Source organism: Palaemon carinicauda, chromosome 45 (genome assembly GCF_036898095.1).
Source record: "Palaemon carinicauda isolate YSFRI2023 chromosome 45, ASM3689809v2, whole genome shotgun sequence".
In the NCBI taxonomy this organism is placed as follows: domain Eukaryota; kingdom Metazoa; phylum Arthropoda; class Malacostraca; order Decapoda; family Palaemonidae; genus Palaemon; species Palaemon carinicauda.
In genome coordinates this window covers 25,156,249-25,172,045 of record NC_090769.1, presented here as the reverse complement: position 1 = coordinate 25,172,045, position 15,797 = coordinate 25,156,249, and the positions used below count along the sequence as shown (strand labels likewise).

Sequence of the window (15,797 nt, the reverse complement as noted above, 5' to 3'; positions counted from 1 at the left end):
TGCTTTGACTGCCTAGACTGAGCAGTCAAAACAACTCTAGAATGCGGAGGTTGACGCACAGCGTCAAAACAAGTCAACTCCGATTGTTAGCGAACGTCCTAAACGTCAACAGGAGCATCAGCAAGTGGCCTAACGTCCAAATGTGGCTGAAAATCCACACGAGACCGCATCGAGTGTGGTTCTAAACAACCTGACTGACGTGACTTAGCTACGCCAACGTCAACAGGATGCACAAAGGAACGTTAGGTTGGCTGAAAGCCAGGCTATCGATGAGATAAACGGCTAGACTCAACGGACTAATCGGCAGAATAGTCTTCCATAAGGGAGGCAAGCATATTCTGCATGTCTTGCCGTACAACCCATTAAGGATCAACGGAAATGGTTGCGGTAAGAGACGAGGGTAACGTCTGTGACCGCAACACTTTGCCAACAAAAAAAGACTCTCGGAGTCTGTGTTACGCTTTTGTTAGGCGGTGAGCAGTTTTCCAATGACTGCATAGGGTCAGAGCTGTCCTAATGGCTGCAACCAGGACGCTGGACCTGTCCTGAAAGGACTGACTTTCGTTTAAGGGTCTCGAAACCTTGTTACAGGTTTTTTATGCGAAAAGCCTTCGGATGACGAGGAGAAAAACGTCTCTCTCGCCTTATGGTAGGGGAGATCTTGGTAAGATACACCCGATACCATAGAGGGAAACGTCTGTTCGCTGATCAAGGCCTCTCGAACCCATAAGTCGTACAACATTACTTCTCCCCTGGGCTTGGGAGCTTGCAAGAGGTCCCGGACTAGGTGAACGACAGGCATGAACAGACGAACCCTCGGACGCAACACTGTAACACTTTGCGTAATATCACTTTATCACTACGATTTTCTGTTTTGCACTTATTTCACTGAAATCGAAACTTTTACTGATTTCTACCTGAAGCACGCAATTCTACCCTCATCAAAAGGTAGTAAATGCGAAATCAGGCGTATAATGCAAGCACATTAATACCAGCAAAAAAACAGTAAACATCTTTTAAGATAAAAAAAAAAAATTCAGTGGTTGGGGAAGAGAATAAACACTAGTTCATTCAAAACTACGTTTTCAATCTCTCACCGTACATTGCCTGGGGACGAGAATAAAACTAAAAACGTTTTATCCTTTCTCCCCGTACAGAGACTAAGGACGAGAGTAACTCGAGAACAACGTTACCCGCTTGAAAGGAACGTTTTCTCTCCTCTCTCTCCCTCCGTCTCTATCTCTCTCTCTCTCTTTCTCTTTTGATTTCGCACCCAAGAGAAGAGCCCAATTACGTTTCGTCAAAAAAACATGTTATTTGACCAAAGGAAAAAACTGAAAGGTTTTTCAATTAAAAAGTTCCTTTAAAATAGAATTTAAAACATTTAAGCTTTGAAAGAAGAATGAACAAAACGTCAGAATCGATTTACTCTTTCTGCAAAGTGAAACCGTGATACACTCTCTCTCTATCGTAACGATAGAGCGCAAACTGCGTAGTTCATCTTTGAAAACAGTACGAAGACTATTCAAAGAAATTCTTTCATAAAATATTTCATTTAAAAAGTTTTAAATCCTTAGCTCTTTAAAAGCTATTTACGATTTAAAGGGCTCAACGTTGATTAACTTCGGTTTCCAAGTTAGGACCGCCTACTCTCAGGAAAGGTCGCATATAAACAAAACATTAAAATTTATTTTTTATGTTTATTATAAATGGAAAGTTAATCGAAGAGGAATATCTATAATTAATTTATAATGTGATAAGATAATTACTAAAAGCCTAAACACACTTCCGTCTAAGGGAAGGGTCGGCCATTTAAAAGTCAAAGAAAGTCCATACTCTCTTTGTCACCAAAAATTAAATCTATCCAAAACGAGTTCAAGATTTAAGATGAAGATAAAACACCTGCACTGCGAAAGCTCAAACCAGAATATAGTACTTCACCAAAGATGATGGGAAAAACTCCAGGTTTCAACAGCGAGTAAAGTACGTCTTGTCGACACGTCGACAGAGAGAAAATTGAGTCTTTGTTTGCATGGAGTTTGGTATCTGGCCGACAGTTGGCGCTGATGGGCACACCCGCAACCTGTATAGCGATCGCTGGCGAGTTTTTTTGTACAGTTTTTTGTCTGTCGAGCAACAGAGTTGCAGCTATATATTCACCGGCTAAGTTAAATATTTAAAAACCTAAATTTGGTACATGACGTAACTCCAAGCAGACGATATTGAGCTACCGAGGTGCTGTGGCAAGTTCAAATGAGCCTGAATTTGCAGGTCACCCCTATACATACTGGGCTTATGCTTCACATATTTGATACACAGGCCCTAAGAAGGGAAACAATATTTCTTTGGTAATCAGGTTGTATTGGATTCCCTGTTCTAGCCTTTAATAGGAAAGTCCTTGGAGACTACACAGCACTCTAACCTGCAAAAACATTAAATTTTACAACTTTCTGTATACTATGTGAAAATCTAAAGAATGGCCTCTCAAATGTTATAGGAAACAACCATTGAAATTATTTGCAAACACAAACGCATCTAAAAAATTATATATGTATGCATGAAATTTTCATCTAGAACTTGGTCATAAACCAGTTCTATTATGAGCATACTTTCTCTGCATTTTTTAAAACAAATGAATAACACTAAGAAAAACTGAAGACTGCGATGGAAGGCTGAATCAATTTCCTATTATAATCTATAAATAAAATCAATAGCTTTTGTAATAACATTATTGAACAATACAATTAAGTTTTTCATATGCAAATGTTCATATTGTATACCATGATAAAACACTAAGAATTACCTTTAAAATAGTAAATTAAATCTGAAAATGAAAATTATTTGCAATCACAGTCTGGAGTATAAAAAATGATCTATGTATGCATAAAACTACTAGTAAACATGGTCATAACCTGATTTTAAGGCAAGCCTAATTATACACTGGCACTTAGCATAATATTATTATTATTACTTTTACTGTACTTGCTAAGTTAAAACCCTAGTTAGAAAAACAGGTTGCTATAAGCCCAGGGGCTCCAACAGGGAAAATAGCCCAGTGAGGTGCCACATCCCACCCTCCCCCATTATCCACCACAGATGAAGCTTCCATTCTCAAAAACTGCAAATCGTACAAGACTCTTTCATTACTGTACTTACATTCTTATTATATGAGAGATAGTAGTAAATTCCCACTGCTCCAGCGAATATCATCGAGAACTTTCCTGTAAACCAACGGTATTTTGCAGCTCGCTCATAGCCCTGTAATGAGATTAATGAATTCTGTAGTATAACTAAGTTATGAAATGTTTTTTTTCCAAATATTGTTAATCTATTGACAGTGTAGTCGAAATTCTCGACCTTTCCGTCTGATAAATATTTTCTTACTAATTTTACAAATAACTTTGGAACTGCTTGAAAGGATTGAAAAAAAATTAGAGCTGAACTACCACTTGAACAGGAGTTACAGCACTTATCTTGAAGAACTCAACCAAATTATTTGTTCTTAAACAGGATGGACAAATTGAAACAAGTACATAAAAAATTACACAAAAGTAAATATGGAACAATCTTGATAGGTTACTACTTATATCTTAGTAATTTTTCAAGATAATCTTGCCAGAAAAAAAAAAAAAATCTATCGAAGGTATTCAGCCCTCTGTTCAAAGTAAAATAAAATATTTACCAGGACTGGAACTGTAGCTTTGAAAATTGTATCAAGAGGCCACCGGTAAAACCTTCTTATTGGGTTATAGCGAGCCTCATAATATCCAGGGACCGGCCTTGGTTCACTTTCAGAAAGGATCTGCAAAATGCAATTTATAAGTAAAGAACAGCCATAAAAATTTAAATGTTATGTTATTAAGTGTACATTTAACTTTACCTCTCTCACTGTCATTCAACAAATAAGAATTATTATTATTATTATTATTACTAGCCAAGCTACAACCCTAATTGGAAAAGCAAAATGCTATAAGCCCAAGGGCTCCAATAGGAAAAATAGCCCAGTGAGGAAAGGAAATAAGGAAATAAATAAATGAGAACAAATTAACAATAAATTATTCTAAAAATAGTAACAACCTCAAAACAGATATGTCATAGATAAACTATTAACGTCAAAAACAGATATCATATATAAACTATAAAAAGTCATGTCAGCCTGGTCAACACAAAAACATTTGCTCCAACTTTGAACTTTTGAAGTTCTACTGATTCAACTACCCGATTAGGAAGATCATTCCACAACTTGGCAGTTTAGAGGAAAATAATTAACAAACATATGGAATTATAATTTGCATAAGATCTCTCCTTATACAGTACATTACATCAATTAGTTATAAAAGATATCAATTACATTACGATTCGTCTTTATGCAACAGTGGATTACTGTATATGAACTGTGACACTGTGGTAAATGGCAATGTCTGAAGTAGATTGATTTTCTTGTGATTTCATAATTTGCAAAGGATTAAATACAGTACTTGTACTCCTGGACAACTAAAAACAAAATTATTCAATTATAAGTTCTCCATTTGGGTGATTTTGAAAGTTTTCAAAATGAGTAGAAGACATTAAAAAAAGCTCTATTTTGAAAATACAGTGCATATTATATTTAGTTCTATGCTAATAAATTGTAATGTTAACCCTATCTGTTTCAATCTCTTTTGATATGTACTGTACTTGCAATTACACCATACTCATAAACCGAAGTACTGTATTCAAATTTTTATTTACCAGAAATTTAACACAATTTTCACTTCTGATAATGCTGTAATGGAAAAAAAAAATTGCAAAGAACATGGTACATTTTCTACCAACACAAAGGCAAAACTGACTCCACTCTATGGAATCCTATGCCGTTTCAATGAATTGTTTTAACTTGCTTTTTCAGTTAGGTTGAGCAGTCTAACTTTTCAAATGACAAAAAATCATGACAAATGGTGATAACGTTTAATCATGAATCAAGAAAATAATTTGCATTTTTCCTAACTATACAAACCTAAGCTCTTTATTTTTATTATTATTATTGCTAACTAGGCTACGTACAATGTTAGTTGGAAATGCAAGAGGCTTAAGTCCAAGGGCTCCAACAGGGAAAATAGCCCAGTGAGGAAAGGAAATAGGGTAACATAAAATAGTGTGCCTGAGTAAGCTACAATGTTAGTTGGAAATGCAAGAGGCTTAAGTCCAAGGGCTCCAACAGGGAAAAATAGCCCAGTGAGGAAAGGAAATAGGGTAACAAAATAGTGTGCCTGAATACCCTTCAAGTGAGAGAACTTTAACCCAAGACATGGGAAGACCATGGTACAGAGGCTATGGCACTAACCAAGCCAATGGTTTGATATTGAAGTGTTCTCATAGAAAAGCTGCTAATCATAGCTAGTCTCTTCTACCTTTACCAAGTGTTCAGTAATTGCAGTGCAGTAATTAACCCCTTGAGTGAAGATGAATTTTTGGTTATCTTACTGTTGTCAGGAGTATAAGGAAAAAGAATGAGTAAAGAATAGTCCAAACTATTCGGTGCAAATGTAGGCAAAGGAAAAATGAGCCGATAGCAGAGAGGGGTCCAATGTTGTAGTGTCTGGTGCCTTGGCCAACTTACTACCTATATGTTATCTTAAAAGTATTATGTTAAGGATATTCAATTAACTCAACATGAATACAGGTGAACTGTATAAAAATGAAGGACAACAAGATATCAGTCAGCACCAAGACTGGTCTCGCCATAATCCATACTGAGGAGACACAAGCATTGTTCTATGTATATCTAGTTTGTGCTATATATATCAAGACTTTGTATCTTATCCACTAGATTCCCTTTAGCCAAAAACTTCAATAAATTTCTTTAATATGCTTTGAATAAGCACCACTTTGAACTGTTACAAAATGTGTTTAATAGGAGTTGAACTTATGAATTGTTTTTCACACGAAACAATTTGTCTACAAAGCCACACAAATAAAGACCTCACAGACATTTAATGTCAAAAGACATTACTATGGATATGTGTTTTCAGACTAGCTGGAATCTAGCCATGAACTTTTACCCAAGGTGTTAATGACACTAATTAGTGGGGGGTTAGACCAGCCACCCCACTCACATACCCTGTCAGACGGCTAGCTTTTAATTGCAGGTAGAACTTCTTTGGGGGACAAGTGATGGCAGGACAAGTATGAGTAAAGAGCTGAGGTTTGTATTGTTAGAAAAATGCAAATTACTTCCAAATGTCATTTGTTCCTACATAAATACAAAACATTCGCTATTTACTATGGAGACTGACCTTAGATGAGTGGAAGTCCAAAACCTAACTGGATGGGAAACTTGCCCTGCGATATGGGTCAGAGCTCGAAGAGCGTGAGAGATGTACCCTGACACCTCGTGAACTCTCAGTCTGGTAAGCAGGAGAGTTGACGGCCTGGGAAATCATGGTTAATAAGGGGAAACAAGCACTGTGACTTGGCTAGGTAAGAGTAAAGTGATAATCACTCCATCCTTAAACCTAGACATTACCAGTCTCCCACTCACAAGGCCAATGGGGACATAAAATATATAAAATATTTTAAGACTACACAAGGAAAAATGGTTGTTACCTGCAGTTGGATGAGGGGAACGCATAGACGTCTAGGTTGTCACATGAATGTTGGACGGCGAACCCTACAAAGTCAGGACTTTTTTGTCTATCAGAGGATATAAAGAACATTCAGAGCCAAGTATCCGAGTCTTCTTACTCAGATTGTACTCAAGAATGTTATTTTTGCTTAGAACGAACCAGGCTGACAGGGAGATCGATTACCTTCCGTCCAGTGCAGAATCTCTATGGCTAGTTGGCAAAGCTGCCATTTAAGAGTACCTCCTTGCTTGTTTAGATATGCCAAAATCATCGATGTGACCTGAAAGGACTATTGGAAGTGTTTTTAGGCCCTCATCTCCAAGAGGTGTATGTGGTACTGCCAATCAGAATCAGATCGCAGCTTGGAGCCCATGTGATGCACTATAGTCCATTTCTTTTAGCGAGGCATATTTGCACCAACTCGCACCGGTGCCCTTTTAGCTCGGAAAAGTTTCCTGATCGCCGATTGGTTAGAATTATCTTGTACAACCAATCGGCAATCAGGGAAACTTTTCCGAGCTAAAAGAGCACCGCTGCGAGTCGGTGCAAATCTGCCTCGCTAAAAGAAATGGACTATTGGTGCGGCCCCCCAACCGTTCTTTTGACAAACCTTGGGAGGGTTGGTATACACTACCCACCAACTCAAGTCTCCCTTCTACTGTGGCCCTACCGGTATCCAAAGGTCCGGAGGGTCCCCATGCTGAGACCAAAAGGTCCTCAGAGGCCACTGGTGAGATCGAATTGGAAGACATCCGTTGGCCACTAGACACTCCAAGGAGGTCAAGTTTCCCAACAGGCAAAGCCACACCTGTGCTTGTAGCAAGTGTTGCAAAAGGAAGGTTGCGCTGTCTCCTTGAGCCTCTCAATTCTACTTTGAGACTGAAATACTTTTCCATCTAGGGTGTTTATTTGTGTCCCAAGATATACAGCTTCTGTGAGGGTTGGAGAGAGGAAGTATCAAAATTTATTACAATCCCATATCGTGACAAAAAGAAGCCTCTCCCAGTGTAGGAGAAATTTCTCCACCGAGTCTGCAAGAATCAACCAATCACCTAAATAACGAAGATGACGAATGCTGTTGACATTGTGAATACTTGGGGTGCTGTAGACAGGCCAAAGCACAGAACCTGAAATTGGTAAATCTTCTTGTGCACGGTAAATCTTGAGTAAAAGTAATACAGTGAACCCTCGTTTATCGCGGTAGATAGGTTCCAGACGCGGCCGCGATAGGTGAAAATCCGCGAAGTAGTGACACCATATTTACCTATTTATTCAACATGTATATTCAGACTTTTAAAACCTTCCCTTGTACGTAGTACTGTTAACAAACTACCCTTTAATGTACAGAACACATAATGCATGTACTACAGTACCCTAAACTAAAACAGGCACAAATATTAAAGGCGATTTTATATCATGCGTTTCCTAAACACGCTATAAAGCATGATAAAAAATGGCAACCAATGTTTTGTTTACATTTATCTCTGATCATAATGAAGAAACAAACTGGAGGTAGAGCTTTGCTTATTACCCAGACATATTTCCCATACTTTTCCATTAGAACTACATCACATCTTCCTACTTTAGATATATATATATATATATATATATATATATATATATATATATATATATATATATATATATATATATATATATATATATATTTATATGTATACACATATACATACCTACATATATACATACATACATATATACATAAATACATGCATACATATATATATATATATATATATATATATATATATTACTGTATATATATGGGTTATGGAAAAAATCCGCGAAGTGGTGAATCCGCGATGGTCGAACCGCGAAGTAGCGAGGGTTCACTGTACCTCAGAATACAAAATGAATTCATTCCCGAGCGGCTTTCATATCTTGATTTTTTCGTATGAGGATAGTTTTACATGTAAACCCCCTAATTCGTTCCCAGCCTTACAAAAACACCACATTAAATTTTATAATAGAGCTATAGCCACTATGAAATACAGCCAAATACATTTGAATCATTCAATATACCTAACCTTAGCATTAATACCTGTAAATGAAGTAAAAGTAGTTATTAGAACATAATGCAATATTAAATGGAAAATAATAATACTATATGAAAATGTGGAACCTTACCTTTCAAGTGAGGCAATGTCCAAAACCGAAAGTGGCAGCAGAGGAGGAGGGCAAACGTTAGAATACATGAACACTCAACTTTACAAAACATATTAACAAATGGCAGAAAACATTAACATCCAACTTTACGAAACACATTCACAAATGGCAGAAAAGATTAACACTTAACTTTACGAAAAACTTACATTTTTTTATGCCTTCTAATTTTTTATTGTTTTTTTTTACTTAACATTTTGTACTTTCTAAATTTCATCAATTTCTTCTTCACTTGCACTTTTCTGTTATTTTTCAGATCACTTTGACTTACCCCTTGGCCTACTAATGGCCTCTTAAAAAAAAAATAATGATCCGAGGAAGCTTGTTTCTGCCTGCTTTTTAAAATGTTCCTGAAAGGATTCAGGCAAATGTCATTACACTGAGCAAGAACACAACCTGTGTGAACTTTTCGGGGCGTTTCTTTTCTATGAAATCTGTCATTTTATAATAATGATATACCATTACAGTGAACCCTCGTTTATCGCGGTAGATAGGTTCCAGTCGCGGCCGCGATAGGTGAAAATCCGCGAAGTAGTGACACCATATTTACCTATTTATTCAACATGTATATTCAGACTTTTAAAACCTTCCCTTGTACGTAGTACTGTTAACAAACTACCCTTTAATGTACAGAACACTTAATGCATGTACTACAGTACCATAAACTAAAACAGGCACAAATATTAAAGGTGATTTTATATCATGCATTTCCTAAACATGCTAAAAAGCACGATAAAAAATGGCAACCAATGTTTTGTTTACGTTTATCTCTGATCATAATGTAGTAACAAACTGGAGGTAGAGCTTTGCTTATTACCCAGACATATTTCCCATACTTTTCCCTTAGAACTACATCACATCTTCCTACTTTATATATATATATATATATATATATATATATATATATATATATATATATATATATATATATATATATATATGTGTGTGTGTGTGTGTATATATATATATATATTTATATGTATACACATATACATACCTACATATATACATAAATACATGCATACATATATATATATATATATATATATATATATATATATATATATATATATATATATATATATATATATATATATATATATATATATATATATATATATATATATATTACTGTATATATATGGGTTATGGAAAAAATCCGCGAAGTGGTGAATCCGCGGTGGTCGAACCGCGAAGTAGCGAGGGTTCACTGTACCTCACTTTCTGCCGTTGTCGTAGTCGCATCTGCCCTCTTCCTCGCCACCATATAACTGTTCCTGAATGACGTTCAGTTGCATGACCTCCAACTTCTTCAGGACGCCTGTTGTAAACTCCTCTTGGTGCTTCTCGAGAAGCTCAATAACATTGTCCTTATCGACGGACAGCCCCACGAACCTCCCACATTAAACAGTTTCATCAACCTTAGGTTCCGGAACAGGTTCGGAATTATCAATCAGTCTCTAGGAGCGACCCGTGATCACTTAGTCCATGGGCCGATAAAACATAACCAAAATCATCTTCAATAACCATTGTTAAATCACAGCCATCATCCTAAGTTACCAGAGTCCCTAAGGGCTCTGGAAATGGATGAGTGGAGTGAGGATTATTGGGTGCCAAAGAAAAGTGCTTATGCTTCTCACTGTCAACAGAAGATAATGACGAACAGGAACAATCCCTATTAGCTTTTTTCTTGTGACAGGAACAATATTCCTCCCACTGGGATGACAGCCATTCCCTACAATACTCACATAGTGATTCTATGGAACATCATTTACCATGGCAAGAAGGGCATAGGGGATGCGAATCTACCTCAACCGACTCAAGAAAAGGCCACAAGGGTGACCATCATGGCCAGGGCAAGTCCAAATTACAATAGCAACACTAGACATCAAGCACAAAAACACAGAAAGCACTGTAAGGGTAAATCATTGTGTAGTATGGTCGTGATCGTAGAGCAGAAAAAGAGGGAACACCTATTAACATAACGACCAGGAAAAGAGGAGCTTGCATCGCAGCAGTGCATAATGTTGCCCAGCAGTGGAGTTGTTAAGTAACCTATTATAGTTACCAATTGAACCCCTTTACCTTTTTATTTGGGTGTAGAAAATTGGCATAGGAGTAAACCACACAGGGCTAAATGAGTCAGACGTTTGTAACCACATAGGATTAAATAAAAATGATATTTTAATTATAAAATAAATTTTTGAATATACTTACCCGGTGAATATATAGCTGCAACTCTGTTGCTCGACAGACAAACTCTACGGAAAAAACTCGCCAGCGATCGCTACACAGGTTGCGGGTGTGCCCAACAGCGCCATCTGTCGACCAGATACCCAGCTCTTATGCAAACAAAGACTCTATTTTCTCCTCGTCCCACTGCGTCTCTATTGGGGAGGAAGGGAGGATCATTTAATTTATATATTCACCGGGTAAGTATATTCAAAAATTTATTTTATAATTAAAATATCATTTTTAAATATTTAACTTAGCCGGTGAATATATAGCTGATTCACACCCAGGATGGTGGGTAGAGACCAGTAATATATGTTTACATTTTATGAGCTAAGAGTTTTTTATTTCATTTTAGAAGTTATCAAAATAACAAAAACAAAATAAATAGGTACCTGGTAAGGAAGTCGACTTGAACAATTACTCTGCCTTTTAAGTACGTCTTCCTTACGGAGCCTCGCGATCCTCTTAGGATGCTGATCGACCCCTAGGAGCTGAAGTATCAAGGGTTGCAACCCATACAACAGGACCTCATCAAACCCCTAATCTAGGCGCTCTCAAGAAATGACTTTGACCACCCGCCAAATCAACCAGGATGCGAAAGGCTTCTTAGCCTTCCGGACAACCCATAAAAACAACATTAAAAACATTTCAAGAGAAAGATTAAAAGGGTATGGAATTAGGGAATTGTAGTGGTTGAGCCCTCACCCACTACTGCACTCGCTGCTACGAATGGTCCCAGTGTGTAGCAGTCCTCGTAAAGAGACTGGACATCCTTTAGATAAAAAGACGCGAACACTGACTTGCTTCTCCAATAGGTTGCGTCCATTATACTTCGCAGAGATCTATTTTGCTTAAAGGCCACGGAAGTTGCAACAGCTCTAACTTCGTGTGTCTTCACTTTAAGCAAAGCTTGGTCTTCCTCACTCAGATGTGAATGAGCTTCTCGTATTAACAGTCTGATAAAGTAGGATAAAGCATTCTTTGACATAGGCAAAGATGGTTTCTTAACTGAACACCATAAAGCTTCAGATTGGCCTCGTAAAGGTTTAGTGCGCTTTAAATAGAACTTAAGAGCTCTCACAGGGCATAAGACTCTTTCTAGTTCATTGCCTACAATCTCCGATAAGCTGGGAATATCGAACGATTTAGGCCAAGGTCGAGAAGGCAGCTCATTTTTGGCTAGAAAACCAAGTTGTAGCGAACATGTGGCTTTTTCTGATGAAAATCCGATGTTCTTGCTGAAGGCATGAATCTCACTGACTCTTTTAGCTGAGGCTAAGCATACTAGGAAAAGTGTCTTTAGAGTGAGATCTTTCAGGGAGGCTGATTGTAGCGGCTCAAACCTGTCTGACATGAGGAATCTTAGTACCACGTCTAAATTCCAACCAGGTGTAACCAAACGACGCTCCTTAGTGGTCTCAAAAGACTTAAGGAGGTCTTGAAGATCTTTATTGTTGGAAAGATCTAAGCCTCTATGCCGGAAGACCGATGCCAACATGCTTCTGTAGCCCTTGATAGTGGGAGCTGAAAGGGATCGTCCTTTTCTCAGGTATAAGAGAAAGTCAGCTATTTGAGTTACAGAGGTACTGGTCGAGGATACAGAAACTGACTTGCACCAGTCTCGGAAGACTTCCCACTTTGATTGGTAGAGTCTAATGGTGGATGCTCTCCTTGCTCTAGCAATCGCACTGGCTGCCTCCTTCGAAAAGCCTCTAGCTCTCGAGAGTCTTTCGATAGTCTGAAGGCAGTCAGACGAAGAGCGAGGAGGCTTTGGTGTACCTTCTTTACGTGTGGCTGACGTAGAAGGTCCACCCTTAAAGGAAGACTTCTGGGAACGTCTACTAGCCATCGAAGTACCTCGGTGAACCATTCTCTCGCGGGCCAGAGGGGAGCAACTAGCGTCAACCTTGTCCCTTCGTGAGAGGCCAACTTCTGCAGTACCTTGTTGACAATCTTGAACGGTGGGAATGCGTAGAGATCTAGATGTGACCAATCTAGGAGAAAGGCATCTATATGTATTGCTGCTGGGTCCGGGACTGGGGAGCAATAGATTGGAAGCCTCTTCGTCAGCGAGGTTGCAAAGAGATCTATGGTTGGTTGGCCCCAAGTGGCCCAAAGTCTCTTGCACACATCCTTGTGGAGGGTCCATTCTGTTGGAATTACTTGCCCTTTCCGACTGAGACAATCTGCTATGACATTCAAGTTGCCTTGGATGAACCTCGTTACTAGTGAGATGTCTTGACCTTTTGACCAGATGAGCAGGTCCCTTGTGATCTCGTACAACGTCAGTGGGTGGGTCCCTCCTTGCTTGGAGATGTACGCCAAGGCAGTGGTGTTGTCTGAGTTCACTTCCACCACTTTGCCTCGAAGGAGAGACTTGAAGCTTTTCAAGGCCAGATGTACTGCCAACAGCTCCTTGCAGTTGATATGCATGTTCCTCTGACTCGAGTTCCACAGTCCTGAGCATTCCCGACCGTCTAATGTCGCGCCCCAGCCCACGTCCGATGCGTCCGAGAAGAGAACGTGGTTGGGAGTCTGAACAGCCAGGGGAAGACCCTCTCTTAAGTTGATATTGTCCTTCCACCAAGTCAGACAAGACTTCATCTTTTCGGAAATCGGGATCGAGACCGCTTCTAGCGTCTTGTCCTTTTTCCAGTGAAAAGCTAGATGGTATTGAAGCGGACGGAGGTGTAGTCTTCCTAATGACACAAATTGTTCCAGGGATGATAGCGTCCCTACCAGACTCATCCACAGCCTGACTGAGCAGCGTTCCTTCTTCAGCATGTTCTGGATGAATAACAGGGCTTGACTTATTCTGGGGGCCGACGGAAAAGCCCGAAAAGCTAGACTGTGAATCTCCATCCCTAAATACACAATAGTTTGGGATGGGACCAGTTGCGACTTTTCCAAATTGACTAGGAGTCCCAATTCCTTGGTCAGATCTAGAGTCCACTTGAGATCCTTCAGACAGCGACGACTGGAAGAGGCTCTGAGAAGCCAGTCGTCCAAATAAAGGGAGGCTCGGATGTCCGATAAATGGAGGAATTTGGCTACATTCCTCATCAGCCTCGTAAACACGAGAGGAGCTGTGCTTAGGCCAAAGCACAGGGCCCGAAACTGGTAGACCACCTTTTCGAAAACGAATCTCAGAAAAGGTTGGGAGTCTGAGTGGATGGGGACGTGGAAGTAGGCGTCCCTTAGGTCTAGGGAGACCATCCAGTCTTCCCTTCTGACCGCTGCTAAGACTGACTTTGTGGTCTCCATGGAGAACTTCGTCTTTGTGACAAAGACATTCAGAGCACTGACGTCTAGCACCGGCCTCCACCCTCCTGTCTTCTTTGAAACCAAGAAGAGGCGGTTGTAGAATCCCGGTGATTGAAGGTCCGAGACTTTGACCACCGCTCCCTTCTTTAGCAAAAGAGACACTTCCAGTTTCAGGGCTTGTCTCTTTTCTTCCTCTCTGTACCTGGGAGAGAGATCGATGGGAGACGTTGCTAGAGGGGGTTTTCGTACAAAAGGGATCTTGTACCCCTCTCTGAGCAACTTCACAGATTGTGCATCTGCGCCTCTCTTCTCCCAGGCTTGCCAGAAGTTCTTGAGTCTGGCTCCCACTGCTGTCTGAAGTTGCGGGCAGTCAGACTCTGCCCTTAGAGGACTTGGATCCTTTCCTCTTCCTCGCTTCCCTTCGGCACGAGCACCTCCTCTGCTGGAGGCTCTGCCACGAAAGGGCGGAATAAAGCAAGATGCTGGAGTGTCCATCCTCGGTCTAGCTGACAATGTAGGCAAAGGGGGAGCTTTGCGAGCTGAGGACGCAACAAGATCGTGAGTGTCCTTCTGCACTAAGGAAGCGGCTATTTCCTTTATCAGGACTTCTGGAAAAAGGCACTTGGAAAGAGGAGCAAAGAGAAGCTCAGATCTCTGGCACGGTGTAACTCCAGCAGAAAAGAATGAGCAGAGAGATTCTCGCTTTTTCAGGACTCCGGACACAAATGAGGCAGCAAGCTCATTGGACCCATCACGGACGGCCTTGTCCATGCAGGACATAATGAGCAAAGAAGTCTCTTTATCTGTCGAAGAGATCTTCCTGCTTAGGGCTACTAGGCACCAGTCTAAGAAGTTAAAGACTTCAAAAGCCCTAAAGATTCCTTTCATAAGGTGGTCCAGGTCCGATGATGACCAACAAATCTTTGAGCGTCTCATGGCAAGGCGGCGGGGAGAGTCTACAAGACTTGAGAAGTCGCCCTGGGCAGAGGCAGGAACTCCCAAGCCGAGAACTTCTCCCGTGGCATACCAGACACTCGATCTAGAAGAGAGTCTAGCAGGGGGAAAAGCAAATGCTGTCTTCCCTAAACTCTTCTTGGACTCTAACCAGTCTCCTATCACCCGCAAAGCTCTCTTGGACGAGCGTGCGAGGACGAGTCTAGTAAAGGCAGGCGCGGTAGAAGGCATGCCTAAAACAAACTCTGAAGGCGGAGAACGAGGAGCCACAGAAACAAACTGGTCAGGAAACAGCTCTTTGAAAATAGCCAAAACTTTTCTAAAGTACAAAGAGGGTTGAGTAGACTTAGGCTCGTCCAGTTCTGAATGTTGTTCATCTTGATGTGCAGCAACATCATCATCAGAAAGTTCCTCATCCGAAAACTGATGAGGAAACGGCAACGGAGTGGGTAACGGCTGGTTCGCTGAGTCCGGTCGCACTGGTGCATGCGTGACTGAGCCGGACGCAACGTCATGGACCTGCTGCACAGTCTGTGAGCTGTCAACAACCATGGTAGC

The 15,797-nt window shown here is 40.1% G+C and overlaps 1 protein-coding gene across 1 annotated transcript in view; it reads right to left on the bottom strand.

The window, feature by feature from the left end:
- ND-B17 (NADH dehydrogenase (ubiquinone) B17 subunit) overlaps window positions 1-15,797 on the bottom strand; it is a 44,732-nt gene that overhangs the window by 14,857 nt on the left and 14,078 nt on the right. The window contains exons 3-4 of the mRNA XM_068367518.1: window positions 3,683-3,802; window positions 3,157-3,258 (exon numbers count right to left, since the gene is read on the bottom strand). Of these exons, the coding sequence (XP_068223619.1) occupies window positions 3,157-3,258; window positions 3,683-3,802 (222 nt within the window). The remainder of the gene's footprint in view (window positions 1-3,156; window positions 3,259-3,682; window positions 3,803-15,797) is intronic.